The 18,352-nt window shown below is 41.4% G+C and overlaps 1 protein-coding gene across 2 annotated transcripts in view; it reads right to left on the bottom strand.

Annotated features, from left to right (window-relative positions):
- The window catches only part of PLCB1 (phospholipase C beta 1), an 810,170-nt gene that overhangs the window by 86,604 nt on the left and 705,214 nt on the right, over positions 1 to 18,352 (bottom strand). For both annotated transcript variants that reach the window (XM_075596018.1, XM_075596020.1), the window contains exons 26-27: positions 17,219 to 17,438; positions 13,791 to 13,971 (exon numbers count right to left, since the gene is read on the bottom strand). In XM_075596018.1, the coding sequence (XP_075452133.1) occupies positions 13,791 to 13,971; positions 17,219 to 17,438 (401 nt within the window). The remainder of the gene's footprint in view (positions 1 to 13,790; positions 13,972 to 17,218; positions 17,439 to 18,352) is intronic.

Below are 18,352 nucleotides of genomic sequence, written 5' to 3'. Positions count from 1 at the left end.
GGTTTAGGAAGGTGCTAAATATTTTATCATTATTATCATCTGCTAAAATTAACAGAGGTTTGAGGATCTCCGTTGTTAAGTAAACTTCACATTACCATATGAGTACGACTATCGTCCATTAAAATGTATTGATCCATCATTGTTAAGGAAAATGCTGAGACATTGTTGCGCTAAGCACCTTTTGGGGATGTGTTAAGGATATGGCTACGTTAAATTGACATTAACGGAACATTAAAACATTTGCTACCTTCTGAGGTTCTAGCCCATTGTTCTAGAAATCATATGTAGGGACTACTTTGTCAGGTAAGGGGTTAATGGCCTTAAGGGGGTTAATTGTGTGGGCTCACGCAGGGTAACATCCCTCTCCCATCATATGTTATGGAGTGACTTACAGTAGCAAGAAAAAAGTCACTCCCCCTGAATGCATGGTGACTAGTGACTTCACTATGGGGGTATATATAGTTAGTTCGAAGTTTCTAGAACTTACTGCACCGACACACTTTATTCGAGCAAATACCCGGTATGTACCTGGCAGATACCTGGAATAAGCCACTACTAACCTCTGACAAGCCCCGTTGCATTTGCCTTCCCAGCCTGGGTTCATGCCTGGCTGATGGGCGGCTGATCTGTTAAATGATAATGATTAGGATTTAATAGGCTGCAATGCTTCGCGTGTCTACCAGATGGCATAAATTCATGAATTGTAATGCAGTTTAAATATATATATACTGTGCAGTATTGCAGCCAGCGGGAATAAAATGCTTCAATCCCTGCTTGGAAAATAACTCAATGTACTCGGGCAGAAAACAGTCACAAACCTCAATACACCCGGGTATACCCGAATTCGTGGGACTAGCCAAGCTCGAATAAAGTGTGTCGCCAGTGTAGTTTCCTGGGAGTGACAGTTGGGAGCCTCACTGTTAATAATATAAATAAGTTCCCATGTGTATATGTGTATACTTAATGTGCAGTAGTCCGTTATTTTATAGTCAGGGAAAGTGTCCCATCCACTTAGCGTCCATAGCATGATACTACAGAAGTCTACAGGCTATCAAAAAGGAAGTCTACTGTATATCCTAGAGGGGTTATCCCAGTAGTTGCCTTGGGACATAACAGGAGGCCTCTTAGCAGGGGTTCTCCGATTATCTCCGAACAGTGCGTAAGAGAGGCACTCAGTACCTTGTACCAGGATAGTGATCCCACAGCTCATGATGGGAGGTAACCTAAGATGGAGCCCAATTGATACAGAGGGTTACGGACACCACACAGAAGATGGCCAGATAAGATGGTAGTAACAACAACAAGCTTAAGTACCTCCTTAAATCATTATGAGTGGGTGCTACTTTGGAAAGATATAAATAGTACAAACACTGTGAAGATTCCAGAAGTATGTATAATATGGATGATGCCAATGTGTGAGGAGCATTATGGACGGCTGTCAATAAAGCTCATTTGTACTATAAAAATTTCTGGCGCCCTTCATTATTCCATCAGCATATCTACCCCCAACCTGCGCGGATCCAGCACCCTGACAAGGTCTGAGAAACTGAGCAAAGCCAATTACATAGTCAACTGATGTAAACTCCTTAATGGGGGGTTACACATACATATAATACTTGTATAGAGTTGCTATATATTGTTCTGTTAATAGATTCCTGTTTATTAATATGCATTGCTGCTTTCATTTTTTGTTAAGGTTACAGTACATTATTATTTTAAAATAAAAACATTTGCATACAAGATTAATTATATTCCTGTATTTTATTCAACCAAATTGTCAGAAATTGCCCATTAGACATGTCTTTTCCAAAACTAAGAAAACAAGTATTATATATAATCCTGTGCGACATTTTTTATTTTTATTTTCTATTAGCACTGAATGCTTAATTGCGCTGCGTAGGCTTAAACACCCACTGCATTCAAGTATAATTGAAAGAGCTGCGTGCAAGGCCTACTTTCTTCCCCAAATGTTTATTTTTGTATCACGCCAGAAAAATGAAAACTTGAAAGGAAAAAAAAATCATAACGGTCCTTACTATTAAATTCAGCTTTTCAAGTTCAAGGGTGGGGAGGAAGGAAAAGGCAGAATTCCACAAAGCTGTTTTTAAATGGAATGAAATATAGCTCTGATTAGCCTATTGTACAGGCTCTTGCCAAGTCTTTGTGTATGGCACTCATCCCAGTTGTGAAAAAGTTGGTCACCTCTGTTACCCCTTCACAAACACTATCACTTGTTCTTTACTATGTTAAAATCCATACAGTTATGTATTTTAAAAGGCTCAGTGCCCTAGTTTTGTACTTTTTATTGCATATTGATTATGACATTTGATCATCTTTGGGAAACTCCATCTACCCCATCTCATTATACCATGTAGATGGACAGGTATTTTAATGCACCTTCCTGCATAATTATGTTTTATAAATGTAGCCCCCTTTCCCTAGGACTATGGGAACTACACGTGCTGCGGTACCTGTTGGTGCGCAGGAGACCTAATCCTCCGCTTCTGGGAGCCTGGGGTGACCTCTCTCTTTACGTTCAGTGCAGCGCATCCACCTATGAGGAATCCCAGCAGAGCGGGAAGGTCCCACATAGGACTCAATAACACTATACAACTGGATATATATAACTACTTTACTATAACACACTATAACAATAAACACACCCACAATACAATATCCCAATGCAATACCCAACTATCCAACACAATACCCAACACCCCGGTGTGGTTCCCCCAAAGTACTGAGGGTGCCCTTGGCACCTAAACACACAGTGTCCGTAGAACAATCCCACCCAAAGTGAGAATATATAGTTAGACTATAGTTTGACTAGAGGTCATCAGATCCCACATCGCGGGGCCTCCAACACCAATCCCCTCTCTCCTTATGAGTCCTGATCCGCCTTGTGAGGTGAGCTTCAGCCGGAGTGTCTCACCTAATGTCTATGTGGGCCGGTGGCCTGGTCCCAGACCACAGTACACCGCGTGGCCATCCGGTCGCCGGTGCAGTACCTCTATGCACTAATAGGGAAGCATCCCTATCTGGGGCCTTCCATGCAATACTCAGCTGGAGTGACTCAGGGCCTAGTTGGGGCCTAAGTGGCAATTCTAGGCCTAGTCCAGGAGGCACTGTGTCCTGGACACTACCTAACCTCTTGCCGCCCTCCTTCTGAGCACACTGGCTCCTGTCCCAGGGAATATCCTGTTTCTTTCCCCTGCCTCACACCCATTCGCTGGTACAGTCCCATGTGTTAATCCCTCCTCATGAGGACTCTGGGACATGTAGTCCCTCTGCAGGCTATGCCTGTTCAAGATGGCCGCTGCACTATTTCTGCAAGGCATTATGGGACTCATAGTTCCCAATGCCTTTTTCAGGCCATCCAAGATGGCCACCGCGCCGCTTGCCACTGCACATGCACCCCACCTCTGCAATCGCTGCCACACTCCCGATCTGCGCGAAGCTCCGGCGGCCTCCGATCATCCAGGCAGCCCTCCCCCCCCGCATTGGAGATAAAAAGAGGGAACCCGGCTACATAAATATGCCAATAACATAGCCGTGCAAAAGAAAAGGGATTTCAAGCAAACTTATGTAGCGGGGTACCCCCTGGCTACTAAATCTACCCAATGGACTGGCGCTAAACCGTGGTGTTACAGTTAAGTAAAGAGGAACTCTTAATGTCTAAACCTAAGGAGGGTAGCACAAATTGGGTAGTGCCCTTCGTCACAAGATATAATCGCGAAGCCCATAAAATAAGTAACATTTTAAAGAAACATTGACACATTCTACGTAAGGACACATTATTGAAAAACTATCTACCGGAGGCTCCACGAGTAATTTTTAAAAAAGCAGAAAATATTAAAAATCAACTGGTCCCTAGCGTTTATAAGAAAGAGATTAAAACTCAAACAAACAACTGGTTACCTAAACCGGTAGGATTTTTTAATTGTTTTAATTGCAAAGCTTGCCAACATGCGTCAAAGGACAAAGTAAGTTTTAGCTCTAATATCACTAATGAAATTTTTTCTACAAAACAATTCATCAATTGTAAAATGACTTTTGTGGTATACCTACTTGAGTGCCCATGTGGACTCCAGTATTTGGGCTACAAGAAGCTTGCGGGTCCGCATACTGGAACACATAGGGAACATTAGGAGAGGCCTGTTATCTCATAGTGTATCCATGCACTTTAACCAAAAACATGGAGGAGACCCCACGGGATTAATATATAGGGGATTAGAGCTGGTTACAAAAAACTGGAGGGGGGGGCGATAGACTCAGGCGTCTCCGTCAAAGGGAGACGTTCTGGATCTATAAGCTTAAAAGCCTCACCCCCAATGGTTTAAACGTAGAGTTGGACATTGCAGCTTTCATATAATAAAACACACTTTCCCCATTTTCGTGTTCTGTGTTTATGGTAAGTTTTCTCTACCTATATCCAAACCAATTTTTAGACCAATAAAGATATTTATTACATTTTTGCTTACTTTTAATAGGATGTTTTTTGATATATACTCTTACACAAAATATGACTAAACACTCTTTATATTTTCTTCTCCCATTTCCCAAATATTAACTTTTCAGCTAATCTGCGAATATGATAAATCTATGCAAGTTTAAATTTGTTTTTAGCTTATAATAAAATTGAATAAAGTAGTATTTTTTAACTATTTTTTTAAGATTTTAAATACATATGTATAAATTCATGTGATAAATTAATTTTAAAGGTTTTAAATAAAAAAAAATTTGTACAAATTTTACAATGAGAGTGTGTAAAGGGAACATTTGTTTTTTGGTTGAGCCCATAAACTAGAAATGGCAAAATAATCACACTTAGAAATAGGAATGATGAATTTCATGGTATTTTTTATATTTTTTGACTTTCTAAATTTTGTATTATTACCACTGTGTAAATTTTATAAATACAAAGGATGTTATGAAATGCTTCCTGTATAGAGGTACAGCTAGCCATATCGAGTACAGATACCCAGACAGCAGGAGTGGCTGGACCCACTTTTAGCTTTAAAGATGTGCCTGTGGGGACAGCCCCCTTTAATTGTGTAATTAATCATCTCTGAGGGTCTATATATATACTGATGGGACCCCTCCAACCACAATTTAAGAGCCTGAGGAAGCCGTGTTCACGGCGAAACGCGCTGCTCCAACTGTACCTATTTTTGATCAGTCGAGGCTTCTGTAGACAGTGAACACTCTGACAGCCACAACTTGCTCCCGAGCAGAGGCGCGTCATCTCCCTGCACTCCGGACGCAGAGTTGAGCAGCCCCTGTGGCTTGAACGTTTCACTGAAACATGGCTAAGAGCCTAAAGACTATTTTATGTGAGTGTTATCCCTGTGTTTATTTGTGCAGCTGTTTTTATCTAATAAATGTTCAGTTTGAAACTCTATACTGATACTGTGCCTCACTCACCCCTGAACTGCTGGATCGGGGAGAATGAAAAGGACTGCCTAACTCCAAGCACCTAAAAGAGGAGCTTTGACTGCAGTTCTTATTTAAAGAACACAGTTTGGTGCCTTGATTTTGATCTGCATCCTGGAAGGGTTTAGCTGAACCCCACAGACCCTTATACCACATCTTTACTTACACAGGGCCGTGTAAGTATTTTATTATTAACATTAATATCATACATACCCTTTCTCCTCCTCCAGGGACAAGCTGGAGTAGTTAACACAAGGCCATGTAAGTTTATTAATATTATCACCACCATCACCACCATCATCATCCCCTATTAGGGGTGTTTACCTCTATTATTTGGGACCATTTGCGAGTTTTGTGCCCTGAATTTATATAACCCCTTGCTCCCCTGTTTTTTCTGTTTTTATATATCTTGAGGGATTTGGATGATCCCTATACCGGGTTGAAGCAGAAGGGATCGAAGGTTATCTTTGGTTATTTTCGGAGATAACCTACTGGAGTTATTAATTATCTTTTATTATACCATTCTTTTATCTCTGTTTCGTAACTTGGGGTAAGCGCCTAGTGTTTTTGTTCTTTCCTGTTCACGGGTTTTCGAGTAGTTATCATGTGGTTTTCCCGCTTCATCCTTTGGTGCTGCGCTTGAGTGATGGTAGGGGTGGCATATCCTGTTGTGTCTGGGCCAACGGGATGCCCGCCCTCTGGCTGTACTTAAGGGAAGGACCGCCCTGCTAGTGGGTGGTTGTCCTTCCACATGAGGAAGGCAGGTCACGACTGGGAGCCTGAGATTGGGGCCCTCCCATGTGCTCTTCCCTCCGGGGAGGAGTAGAGTGACTATACCTCTGCTAGGGAGGTGGGGAAGAGCTAGGACGGCTGCAGGTGCTCTAGGCCCGTAGTGACTGTCCAGTGACTATCTCCGGTGATATCTGAGAGAAAAGACTGTCATCTGGCAGGTGACTACTGAGTACCTGTATTACTGCAATACGAGTAGTAATAAACCAGTTCCTATTTTGCAATATACCTCCTGCCTGGTGTGTGATCTAATTGGGGGGAGAGTTACAATTCTACCGTGGGAGATTGCCTCCATATCCCTGGAGCCTACGGCAGATGGAGGTGCTGCACTGCTAAGTTTTACATGGGATATGGACCCCAGAAGCCTGTCCTGTGTCCCAAGTTTACCACGGGTGACTCAGCCCTCTTGTTACCAGCAGGTATGCACCACAAATACCCAGTAATGGCCCTGATATGCGATTGGGGGGGGGGGGGCACTGTTACACTTATATTATTATAATAATTAAACCATGACCTGAAATATATAAAACTGTAATTGTGTATTGTTATTTGTAAAAGAAAAATCTCTCCTCTAAAACAATGGGGCAATTCATCAATTAAATACTTATTTAAGGAACAGTTGGCTCATACTGTACATCTGTGAAGTAGATTTACATCTGAACAAATATTAATTTAAACTGAGCCCACGGGGGACTATAATTGTTCCTTGCTCCAAGTGCATTGCAGAAACACTGAGGATAATTAAACAATTCAGTAATGTCAGTTGGCTTAAACAGAAATAAATGAACCACCCTATGTGTGAAAGTCTTTTTAAGGTAAAAAAATAATAAGTTGTCTCGTTTATCATTAGAAAGTCCTTTAAGTTAGGCATACTAGCAAGCATGCTTTTCTTACCACTTGCTTGTCTATCCTGAAACTAGGGTCACGTTTGAAGTATGAATAGCTCCAGTTAGCTTTAACTCATGTCTTCCCTCTTCCAAAGCATCACAAGTCCTTAATGTCTTTTTTAACTTTATTGCAGAAGTAGAAAACAATGGGTACTTGTAGGTGTAGTGTGAGTAGAGAGTGCTTCTCTATCAGGAATTTATTTATTTATTTATAAAATATTTTACCAGGAAGTAATACATTGAGAGTTACCTCTCGTTTTCAAGTATGTCCTGGGCACAGAGTAAAACAAATAATACATGGTTACAAGTACAGTTACATAAATGAACAGGGTATACATTATATACAAGACATTGCGTGCACAGTTAAAGAAAATCTTTATTATGAGCGTATGAAACAGTTACAGACCAGGTTAAAATGTGAGACAGCCTTAGATTTGAAAGAATTTAGACTGGTGGTGGATGTGAGAGTTTCTGGTAGGAATGCTTCTATGAGGTGGACTACGGTAAGACAGAAAGGCCTTACCAGGGGTGGATGCAGACAGGTCTGTACTCACTGTGATCTTAGGTGGAAAAGGAAGTGTGAGTGTATTCTGGGTAACAAGATAGCCTGGGGACAGACCATCTGTGAGCAAGGCAGAGGGGGAGACAGCAGACTACCCCATTCTGAGAAAAATGCTGAGGTTGCTATTGCAACTCACTGACGATGTCCGAGTAAACAACATGTGTAGCAAAATGTTGCCCTTTCACATGCAGCAAGCTGCTGGGACAGGGGAAATAACAGGCAGCTGAACTAGAGAGAAATGAATCCCATGAACTGCAAAAGGAGACAGAAAAATATGGAATCCTGTTCCATGACATTGTCTGTATAAGATCATTATTACTGTAGTTCCCAAGCAAACATAAAAGGTTTCAAATATGCATGCTCAAAGTCCTGAAATGGTTAAGACTAACGAATATTTTATATTGATGGCCACATACGGTCGCACCGGAAGGGTGGTTTCATCTGTGGAGGAGGAGGAAGAAGTACCTGCCGGTACCTCTTCACAGGATTCCTCCGCTGCTCCCTGTTGAGCGGAAGCATCCTTGTAAATCTGCGGGGCTGTGGTCATCTCTGACACCTGGGAAGGTAACACATCGTCACTGCTCAGACGCTCCTCCGCATCCGCGTGGCTCTCCAGACCGGGTTGCAGGCACATCCGACATGGCCTCACGAGAATCCTCCAAGGCCTTGGGGATCCTCTGTGCAGGTAATTCTGCCGCTTCCGATGATGTAGCGGATCCTGGACACCTCTCCTGCTCGTTCCGGCTGATGGGAATTAACGCTCTGGTCACAGAGCAATGACACTCCGGTCGGAACATCGCGATGGGGCCCTCCGACTTGTCTGTCTCCCCGGCAGCGTTGGACATGCCCCTTGGGAAAGAGGACCGGGACACCTCTCTATCGCTGGCGGCGACTTGCAGGCAGTGGTCCCACTCCTGCACCACCAGCGGAAGTGCCTCAGCCTCCTCCCGGGCAGTCACCTATCCGGGTAAGTCTCGTAGGTTAATTGGTACACACGGTTCCTTTGGAGTGTCCGCTCCCGATCTCATGATCTAATCTGCACACTTCTGCAGATAGGCTGCATCTTCCATCTGGCCCGACAGGGGTGGTGGTAACACCTTGGGATTAAGGTGCGGAGTTCCACATCACTGGTATTTGGATTTTAGGCTCACGTCTCTGCCCGGTGTAATGCTTGCGCTCACCACGAACAAGGCGGGACCCCGGTACTGAGGTGGAAAAGTAAAGAACTGCGCACCCACAGCAGTGGAGGCACACCTGGAGGGTGGATAGTCAAGATCCAGGTCTGGGTTGGAGAGAGTGGGTTAGACTTGATACTTGCCGAGGTCGTAGTTAGGTGCCAGGAGAATAGTCAGAGTCTGAGGTGCCGAGGTCAAGGGTTGGAACTCGAAGAGAAGTAGATTGTCCATTTGCCGTCTTCAGGGATGGAGAATGTCAGAAGATCTGAGGCAAGCCGGGGTCGATAATCCAGAGCAGGGTCCAAAGTCTAGCTGGGTCTGTACACAGACAGGCAAGCAGCAACAAGGTTAGCCGCACAGAGAAAACAATGCATTTAATGATTACTTTGTGGGGTGTGCCACTAACTTATTAGCGAAACGCAGCCCAAACCACAAACATGAATCTCATCCTCGGAGTACCCACATAGTCCCGCCCCCTCCCAACTCTGCCCACAATTTTCAATTTGGCCCAGTATCTGAAGAGGAGATTACACAAGCGCTCCTCAAATTAAAACTAAGCAGCCAATGTGGACCTGATTTACTACAATCTAGGTTCCTACGACTTGGTGCCCCAGCCATTGCCAAACCAATTGCTTCCATAGTCAACTCTATCCTGTCTGCAGGCCATATCCCTAAGACCTGGAAAACTGCCAGATTTGTCCCAGCCTTCAAAAGTGGGGACAAAAACATTGTCTCAAACTACAGGCCAATCTCACTTCTCAAAATTCTATCCAAAGTAATGGAAAAATGTGTCCACTCCCAATTAAGGGATTACTATACCAAGACAAATGTCCCTAGCCAATTCCAATCTGGCTTTCACCCCAAACACTCCACCGTAACTACCCTGCTAAAAGTTTGCAATGAAATCCAGTGTGGAATGGAACGAGGACAACTCACTGGTGCCGTATTCCTAGATTTTGCAAAGGCTTTTGATACTGTTGATCATGCTATCCTGCTTAACAAACTCCAGAGCTCTGGAATAGGGAAGCATGCTTTAAACTGGTTTCAGTCCTACCTATCAGGTAGATCCCAACATGTGTCCATCTCAGGCTCTAACTCCAACCCTCTGGATATCACCTGTGGTGTCCCGCAAGGCTCTGTTCTGGGGCCCCTACTCTTCTCACTGTTCATCAATGATCTTCCCACAGCTTGTGAGGAAGCCTCAATACACATGTATGCAGATGACACAATCCTATATGCACACAGCCATAGCCTCTCTGACCTTCAACACATACTTCAGTCTGACTTTTTAAGACTCGAAAACTGGATTTCCCAAAACAAACTGTTTTTAAACACTGACAAGACTGTAACAATGGGATTTGGGACCAAGACTAAATTTTTAAAGCTTCCAGTGACTGAGCTCCAGATTAGAACCAACGCTAACACCACCCTAACCCATGTCACTAGTTTTAAATACCTGGGCATATGGTTTGACTCCCACTTAACATTCGGGATGCACATTGATACCCTGACAACCAAGACCTATGCCAAACTAGGGATACTTTACCGGAACAAATCCTCCCTAAGTCTCCTGGTCAGAAAGCGTATCGCACAGCAGATGCTAATGCCAATTATTGACTATGGAGACATAGTATATGGCTCAGCACCTCAAACCCACCTTGGCAAACTTGACACCCTCTAGAATTCAATTTGTTGTTTTGTTCTCCAATGCAACTATAACACACATCACTGCGAAATGCTTAAAGAACTAGATTGGTCATCACTCTAGTCTAGGCGCAAAGTTCACCTTTCCTGTCTTGCCTTCAAATTCTTTATGGGCAAGCTACCCAGCTACCTGAACAAGCTCCTCACCCCTACCACATGCAGCACCTATCATCTGAGATCAGACTCCAAAAGACTGTTCATGGTCCCAAGGCTCAACAAAGTATCCGGACGTTCCTCCTTCTCTTACCGTGCACCCCAAAACTGGAACAACCTACCAAAGACTCTCACATCCACCACCAGTTTAAGTCCTTTCAAATCTAAGGCTGTCACACATTTTAATCTGGTCTGTAACTGTTTCATACGCCCATAATATATATTAATCTTTACCTGTGCATGCAATGTTTTGTATATAGTGTATAACCTGTTCATTTATGTAACTGTATTTGTAACCATGTATTATTTGTCTTAACTCTGTGCCCAGGACATACTTGAAAACGAGAGTTAACTCTCAATGTATTACTTCCTGGTAAAATATTGTATAAATAAATAAATAAATAAATAAAAGGCAGAGACAAAGACGTGGGAACACAAGGCTACCAATAACTATGCTCAGCCAAAGAGGAAGTAACAGAGCTGAGCATATATGGTAACAGGAGTCCAATGAGAGAAGGGGGTGGAGCGGAGGTGGGGTGTGGAGCGGCCTCCGTGGAGGGGGGGTGGAGCAGCCTCTGTTGAGGCAGGGATAGGCTGTGAGAAGCAGGAGACAGGTGAGGAAGATATTAATGTCGACGCTCAGCTGGGGAGCCACGCGTCGCAAGCAGAGGGGCGGAGCCAAGCTCCGTGGGAACCTTGAAAGCCCTCCGTGGGCGCATGCGCTCTGTAAGGTGCGCAGGAGACTGTACAGCAGGAGGCAAGGAGGAAGCGTGCCGCGAGGGATGCGCTCTCTGACCACTTGCAGCGGAATGCTGTGCAGCAGGAGGTAAGGAGGGAACACATCGCAGGGGCTGTGTTCCCCGATTCCTTATACCCAGGAAATCACAGCTGGGGAAAACACAATGCAGGAAATGCTACCCCTTCACTTGTACTACCAGGAAGCCCCTGGTAACAAATAGTGAGATACAGTGCACTCGGCCATGGTAGGGATGTTGTGTGGGAACAGCGGTTCCCGCGCAAGGGTGTCTCTCGCTACCCCCTTTGTATCTACAGCTCTCTCCCACATTAAACCTTTCTCACTGACTGCCCCACACCTCTGGAATTCCCTTCCCCTCAATACCTGACTAGCACCCTCTCTATCCACCTTTAAGGCTCACCTTAAAACACACCTGCTTAACGAAGCATATGAGTAGCTCCGCGGCTAATACTATACACCATAAAGCTTGGCCCCTTGCAGACACACTTACTCCTCCTACTGTCTCTGTACAAACTTCCTACCTACCAATTAGATTGTAAGTTCTTCAGATCAGGGACTCCTCTTCCTAAATGTTAATTTTTAAGTCTGAAGCACTTATTCCCATGTTCTGTTATTTGTATTATTTATATGATTGTCACGTGTATTACTACTTTGAAGCACTATGTACATTAATGGCGCTATATAAATAAAGACATACATACATACATGTTTTAAAGAAATTCCCAAAGATGCTGTTTCGTTTTCTACCACAAATAATGAATACCAGCAAAATATTATTACTTTATGCAGTGTTTTAACGTCACACCATCACAAAGCCTGCACTTCGTACCTTCATATGTAACCTACAGCACCATTAAAAAAGTCACACTGTAAACGATGCATAGAGATAACACAACTTGTTTCAGCACTATAGAAGGTGCCTTTTAGCCAGCATCAAAAAGACACAACAATTAAAAAAAATCAATCAGCAAAAAGATTCAACAATTAATAAAACCAGCACCAAAAATACAGAACAATTAAAAAACCAATAACCAAAAATACAAAGCAATAAAATAAAACAATCACCAAAAATACAAAGCAATAAAATAAAACAATCACCAAAAAACCCCTACAATTAAACAAACCAATCACCAAAAAAACACAAAAACAAACCAAGCAACAAAAAACCCAATAAAAAATACAAGCACCAAAAATACATAATAAAAAAAAGTAACAAAAATACATAACAATAAAATAAAAGCAAGCATTTGGCAAAAAATGCAGTGCTTGTCACTGTATTTATCTGTCCCGCAGCAACCTCTTCATCCTCTTGCTCCTCAACTTCTGGTAAGTCCTTTTTTCTTCTTTATCTTCATCTGTACATTTTAATCCAATAGGCATATGTTGTCTCGTCGGCTTCTTAAGGTCAAATAAAACGATCGGTTACAGTACCATGTGATGGCAACCATTTTGTGTTAAGGATGTGACGTACCTCCCTTGCTGATGACATCACATTCTTTAAAAAAAAAAAAACTGTCACATGGTACAGCATCCAATCAGATTGGGGCTGTACCACCTGACACTAAAATGTGACATCACAGGCCTTATACTGTATAATATAAGGCCTGTCCCATCTCATTTGACCATAAGAAGCCGACAAGACAACACCCGCCTATTAGATTACAAGGAACAGATGACGATAAACAAGAAATAATAAAGAAGAAAAAAGAAGAACTTACCAGAAGTTGAGGAGCATTGCGTCGAAAATTAAAAAGTTGCTGCTCGACTCGGAATCGGATGGTGAAGACGTCAAAACTAAGAAAAACATTGATTGTATTTTTTTTCATTGTGTATTTTTATTTCAGGTTGCCCATTGACTGCCAATGTGTTTATCTATGCCCCTTTAGGCTATAGATAAATACAGTGACAAGCAATGCATTTTTTGGCAAATACTTGGCATGTTCCTACCTCATGGTTTGAGAGGGTTTCAGATTCTTTCTGAATACAGTGATAACACAAATGATAAACCATTCGGTGGGAACATGCCAAACCGTTCAAGATGGCAGCAAAGTTATCAAAGCTACTAGAATGAGGCCCATAGTCTCTACCCCAGCTAGGGAACAACTACCAATACAAGGTTTCTTGGAAGTGGTCAGCAAAGTGGGTGTAAGATGCAGTTTTGTAAAAAAAAAAAAAAAACACAAAAAAGAAATCAATATTTTAGAAGTCTCTCTCTGGCATCTTCGAGGTGACAGTCCAGATTGGACTACATACACACTAGAACATCTATTAGCATGTCACAGCATTTAAGCAGGAGACCCTAATTACAAAAAAATCATACCGTACTGTACCTGTTTAATATGTTCTCTTTTCTGATATTTTTCACTATAATACTGTTCCTGTCGGAGATTAAGAAGCTGTTGTTGTTGTTGTTCCTTCAGTTCTATTAATTTCTGAGCCATTTCTGCATCTAATGCGGTTAAATCTTGTTCCACGGTTGAAGAATTATGATCTGGACTACTATTTTCACTTCTACAAGGAAATGTGGAAATAAAGAATACATTTAGTCCAGTCTGCTTCAGATGTATACATTTTATAGCTAACATTCTAGTCTTAAAAGTTTTGTATGAACATATACTATGCAGTACCTTCCTACTGTCTTTGTACGCTCCTCCTACTTACCAATTAGATTGTAAGCTCTTCGATTAGCGACTCCTTTTCCTAAATGTCACTTTTATGTCTGAGAGCACCTCTTCCCATTGTGTTATTTGTATTATTTGTTATTTATATGATTATCACATGAAATACTGCTGTGAAGCGCTATGTACATGAATGGTGCTATATAAATAAAGATATACATACATACATACATACATTATTAAGAAACCAACCGGGAGAGGGGCAATACTGGATTTTGTAATATCAAACAAAGTAGAAGTAATAAATATTCAAGTCAGGAAACATTTGGGAAACAGTGATCAAAATGGTCTCATTTAAAATAAAGGACCAAAAACCATATTATACAGGTTCAATAAAGAAGTTACACTTTACAACGGCAGATTTTACTAAACTGCAGCATGATCTACAAGGAATAAATTGAAATTATATTTTTGCAGGAAAACTTGGAAGATAAATGGGCAGTCTTTAAAACAAGATAAGCATACTTATTATTGGGTAATAAATATAAAAGAAACAAATCTAAACCAATGTATCCATTATCAATAAAAACTGTGTGCATTGACAAATCGGCTTTACCTCGTCCTAGTATTTATTCACTAGAATATCCATTACCGCTCAGTAAAGACTACCATGGCATTATGTATAAGGCTCTGTATCTTAGGGTCAATGAGAAATGAGAAAGAAACGATAAACCTACAGTATAATGGAAAATATTTCTTGTGTTACACATTCACAGTTATGTTTTCATTACAGTACTCATAAGACATTACATTTTTTCAGTTTTAGTGTCAGCAAAATTAGAATGTTTTTTTTTTCAAATTGTCAATATCCTCAGCATAGGAGCCTTGAGTGATTTATTTACTGTAAACTCTAGCAAAACACTGCCACAAACTGTATGTTATTTTCTGGGACAACATACATTTGTGGAATCCGCTGATAAGCATGCAATTTGTATGCCGCTGCCAAAGATAAAGCCACCCTAACATAAATTGCTTTTTCACTGTGATGTTAGACCCTTTTCACAGATTTTTAACTTAAACAGTGCCTTATTTAGTAAAACTTCTTTACATTGCAAATGTGTTGCCTTAAAGGTTACAACCCTGGCTGCAGAAAATATATTTCACTAGTGTCCTGGAACAGGATTGTATATTTTCTGTGTATTTTTTCTGCTCTCCGGCTGCCAGCTCTCTCCAGTGAAAGTTACGTTTCCCTGTTCTGAAGCAGCCAGTGCTGCTGTATAGTTGCAACATTGTTGCTATAAAATGGCCTTTCCACAAGCCACCAGCCAGTTGCCATGGCAAACTCCCATTGCTCACAGCTTGAATTGGTTTAGCCCTCTCCCCCTGCCTTTCTCTGTATATTGTTATGCCCCTTGGCTTGTTCCTGTCTGGAAAGGAAAGTGTGCTCTCTCTCTCTTATTATCAGCAGACACAGTGAGTAGATGCATCTTCCGCTGCTCCCTTAGAAAGGGATTCCTTTTACCTTTCACTCACAACACATGAGCCACTTCCTACCACAAAAACGACATGCAAGTGCTTTTATATTTCTGTTAACCCCATCCAATAAAGTTGAAGAAAATAGAAGGACTTTGTGTGCTTTTAAAAGGGCTGAGTTTATGCTACAGGGACCTAATCACAGTCTACAGTGGGCTTGGTCCAGAATAACTAGCAAAGGGAAGAAATACAAATATATGTAATAGTCAGGGATTATCTGGAAATGTTTGCCTGCCTGTTGTCAACACTGTACATGCTCTAAAGAGCAGATCCACAAAGACCTGTTAAACCAGGGCAAAGAACATGATGTTTGTCATTTCCACTGAGTTTAACAGGTATCCACAAAGCTAAATATATACAAAACCAACAGTAAGTGATCTCGTTAGCATAGGCTTAACGTCACGTTAGCTTCAAATAACATGGAATTAAGCCTATCTTACCCAAAGGTGGCGTAACTTTCACCCGCCATACGAACCCTGAATAGGTGTTTAATCAAAGTTTAAAAAAAAAGAGAAGGCAGGAGAGGAAAATAACCCTGTAAATAACAATATGATAGTTAAATCATACCTAACTGTGGTCTAACACTCAGCCAGACTCTGTAAAAGCCCCATTTCAGGGTATGGATGTGAGTAACACCAGGTTTAGCTCTGACCTACAGTAACAAACGTAATGTTAAATCCCAGCGTTAACTATACTGTGTATAGGAGTTGTTAGAGAGACAACGTCTTTCGCATATCATTAGCACTAACGTCCGTTATAGTAACGCAAGGGCTCGTTACTGCTGAAAACAGCACTGAACACAGCATTAGTGAGCTTTGAAGATCACCATTAGCACTTAACGAGACATTATCTTAAATTAACATGTCATTAAGTCAATAATGGAGCTTTCTGGATTTGGGTCTAAGTTTATTGAACCCTGGCTGCAGTGAGAACTGAATCATCAAATGAATTGTCCTGGCAAGAGAAGTGACAGAAGTTACATTTACTTACAGAAGTCCAAAATGAAGTACGCATTCCCATTACTTTCGCTTGTTCTAGGCAATACTTTACATGTTAATTGGACTATTTTAAATATTTATGCTACCGAAATACATGTGATGTCAGTCTAACATTTACATGTAAATTATGTCAGATAATATATAGAGATCTTCAACTAATAAAATACAGAAAATACCAACACAAATAGTCCCAGATCCACAAGAGGGTTCTAAGCTCTAGCACGACTATACTCTGGTTTATACAATTGAGAGTCAAGGCATGCTAAAGCTTAGACCCCGTTTGTGGATCTGGGCCACAGTGCACGAAGCAGCATTAGCCCAATGATTTATTGGCTTCCAAAGCGAGCCTGGACCCCAGGGCTGTTTCCCCAAAAGGCCCAGTGAACCCCTGGTCTATCCCGCGCTTGCCCCTCTGGAATCGGGGGAATACAGATCAGCTCAGAGGGTCCCCTGGTGCAGTTAAGAATATAAAAAAGGTGTTATACGTGAGATTGCAGCTTTAAAAAGTCAGTGATGTACTTATAGAGTATATTTGTGTTGACCTGTTATTCATTTATATTTTATTATAGGAATCAGTTCTTATCAGTTCAGCACTGATTTTCGACTTACTTCTTCTTGCTATCTCTTTTTGCAGTCTTTTCCAAAATTGACCTACGCCTCAAATAATCATTCTGAATCTCATTGTACTTGGTGGTGTGCTCCTTGATAAGATCCGTGGTTTTCTTATGATGCCTCTTGACTAGTTCCTTCATTTCTTTGTAATGCTTCTTTTGAAGCTTAACAAAAGACTTTTGTTGCTTCAGTTCATCAATAGTTTGCGCTTCCACTTCTGCAATGGATACAAACAGGTAAGGCTCTTTAAAAATGCAATGTCCGTATTTGGTATATCTGCCAGATGGAAAAGCTAACAAGCTTAGTTAATGATACTGGCGACAATTATCTAAAAGTTTGGACCCCATGGCTAGCTCAGACAGACATCCCCGGGGTAGAGCGTGACACAATTTGGCTATAATAGTAATAGATGCGTTCTCCTTGGGTAGAGAGGAAACTAAGTTTAGATTCAGATCAGCACTTCCCCTTTTGAGTAACTATCTATACTTCCACACGATCTTCTACGAGGTCCTACAGCTCATGAGCCGTCTCAGTAGACTCCAGAAACCATTACATCCTCATCCTATACGCCCCCCTTCCCTCTCTCCGTCCTCCTCTACCCCCCCTCCCTCCCCCCTTTTTTTTTCTTTTCTATTTTCTATTTTCCTTTGTTTGTAACAAGTATTATTTTACCTTGGATACACATAACCTAAATTACGATCTTTACCCACGCGGTTGAGTAGGGCTCGAAATACCGCGTGGGCTCAATAGATATGTTATGCTTATGTCATTGTGTGATCTATGCTATCTATGCTATCCTGTTCACCATGTATTGGATTTGTTTTTTATGTATACCATGTATTTACCCACTAATAAAATACAAGTTATATAAAAAAAAAAAAAATGCAATGTCATGACAATCATTTTATAGTTTAATATTTCCGTATAGTTATGCAGGTTTTGAAAAGTAATTATGGGGTTAATGTATCAAGGTATACGTGAAATAACTACACCATACTGTATGTATCATAAGAAAAAAGTCCCATTAAAAGCAATAGCATTTTTTGTCTTTGATACATACTGGGCAGTATTTTTTTTTACCTAGAATTGCATTACTTTTATCTTGGTACACACTGTAGACTCCATAGTTTG

The sequence above is a fragment of the Ascaphus truei genome, chromosome 4 (genome assembly GCF_040206685.1).
Source record: "Ascaphus truei isolate aAscTru1 chromosome 4, aAscTru1.hap1, whole genome shotgun sequence".
NCBI classification, from domain to species: Eukaryota; Metazoa; Chordata; class Amphibia; order Anura; family Ascaphidae; genus Ascaphus; species Ascaphus truei.
This window is presented reverse-complemented; position numbering and strand designations above follow the sequence as displayed.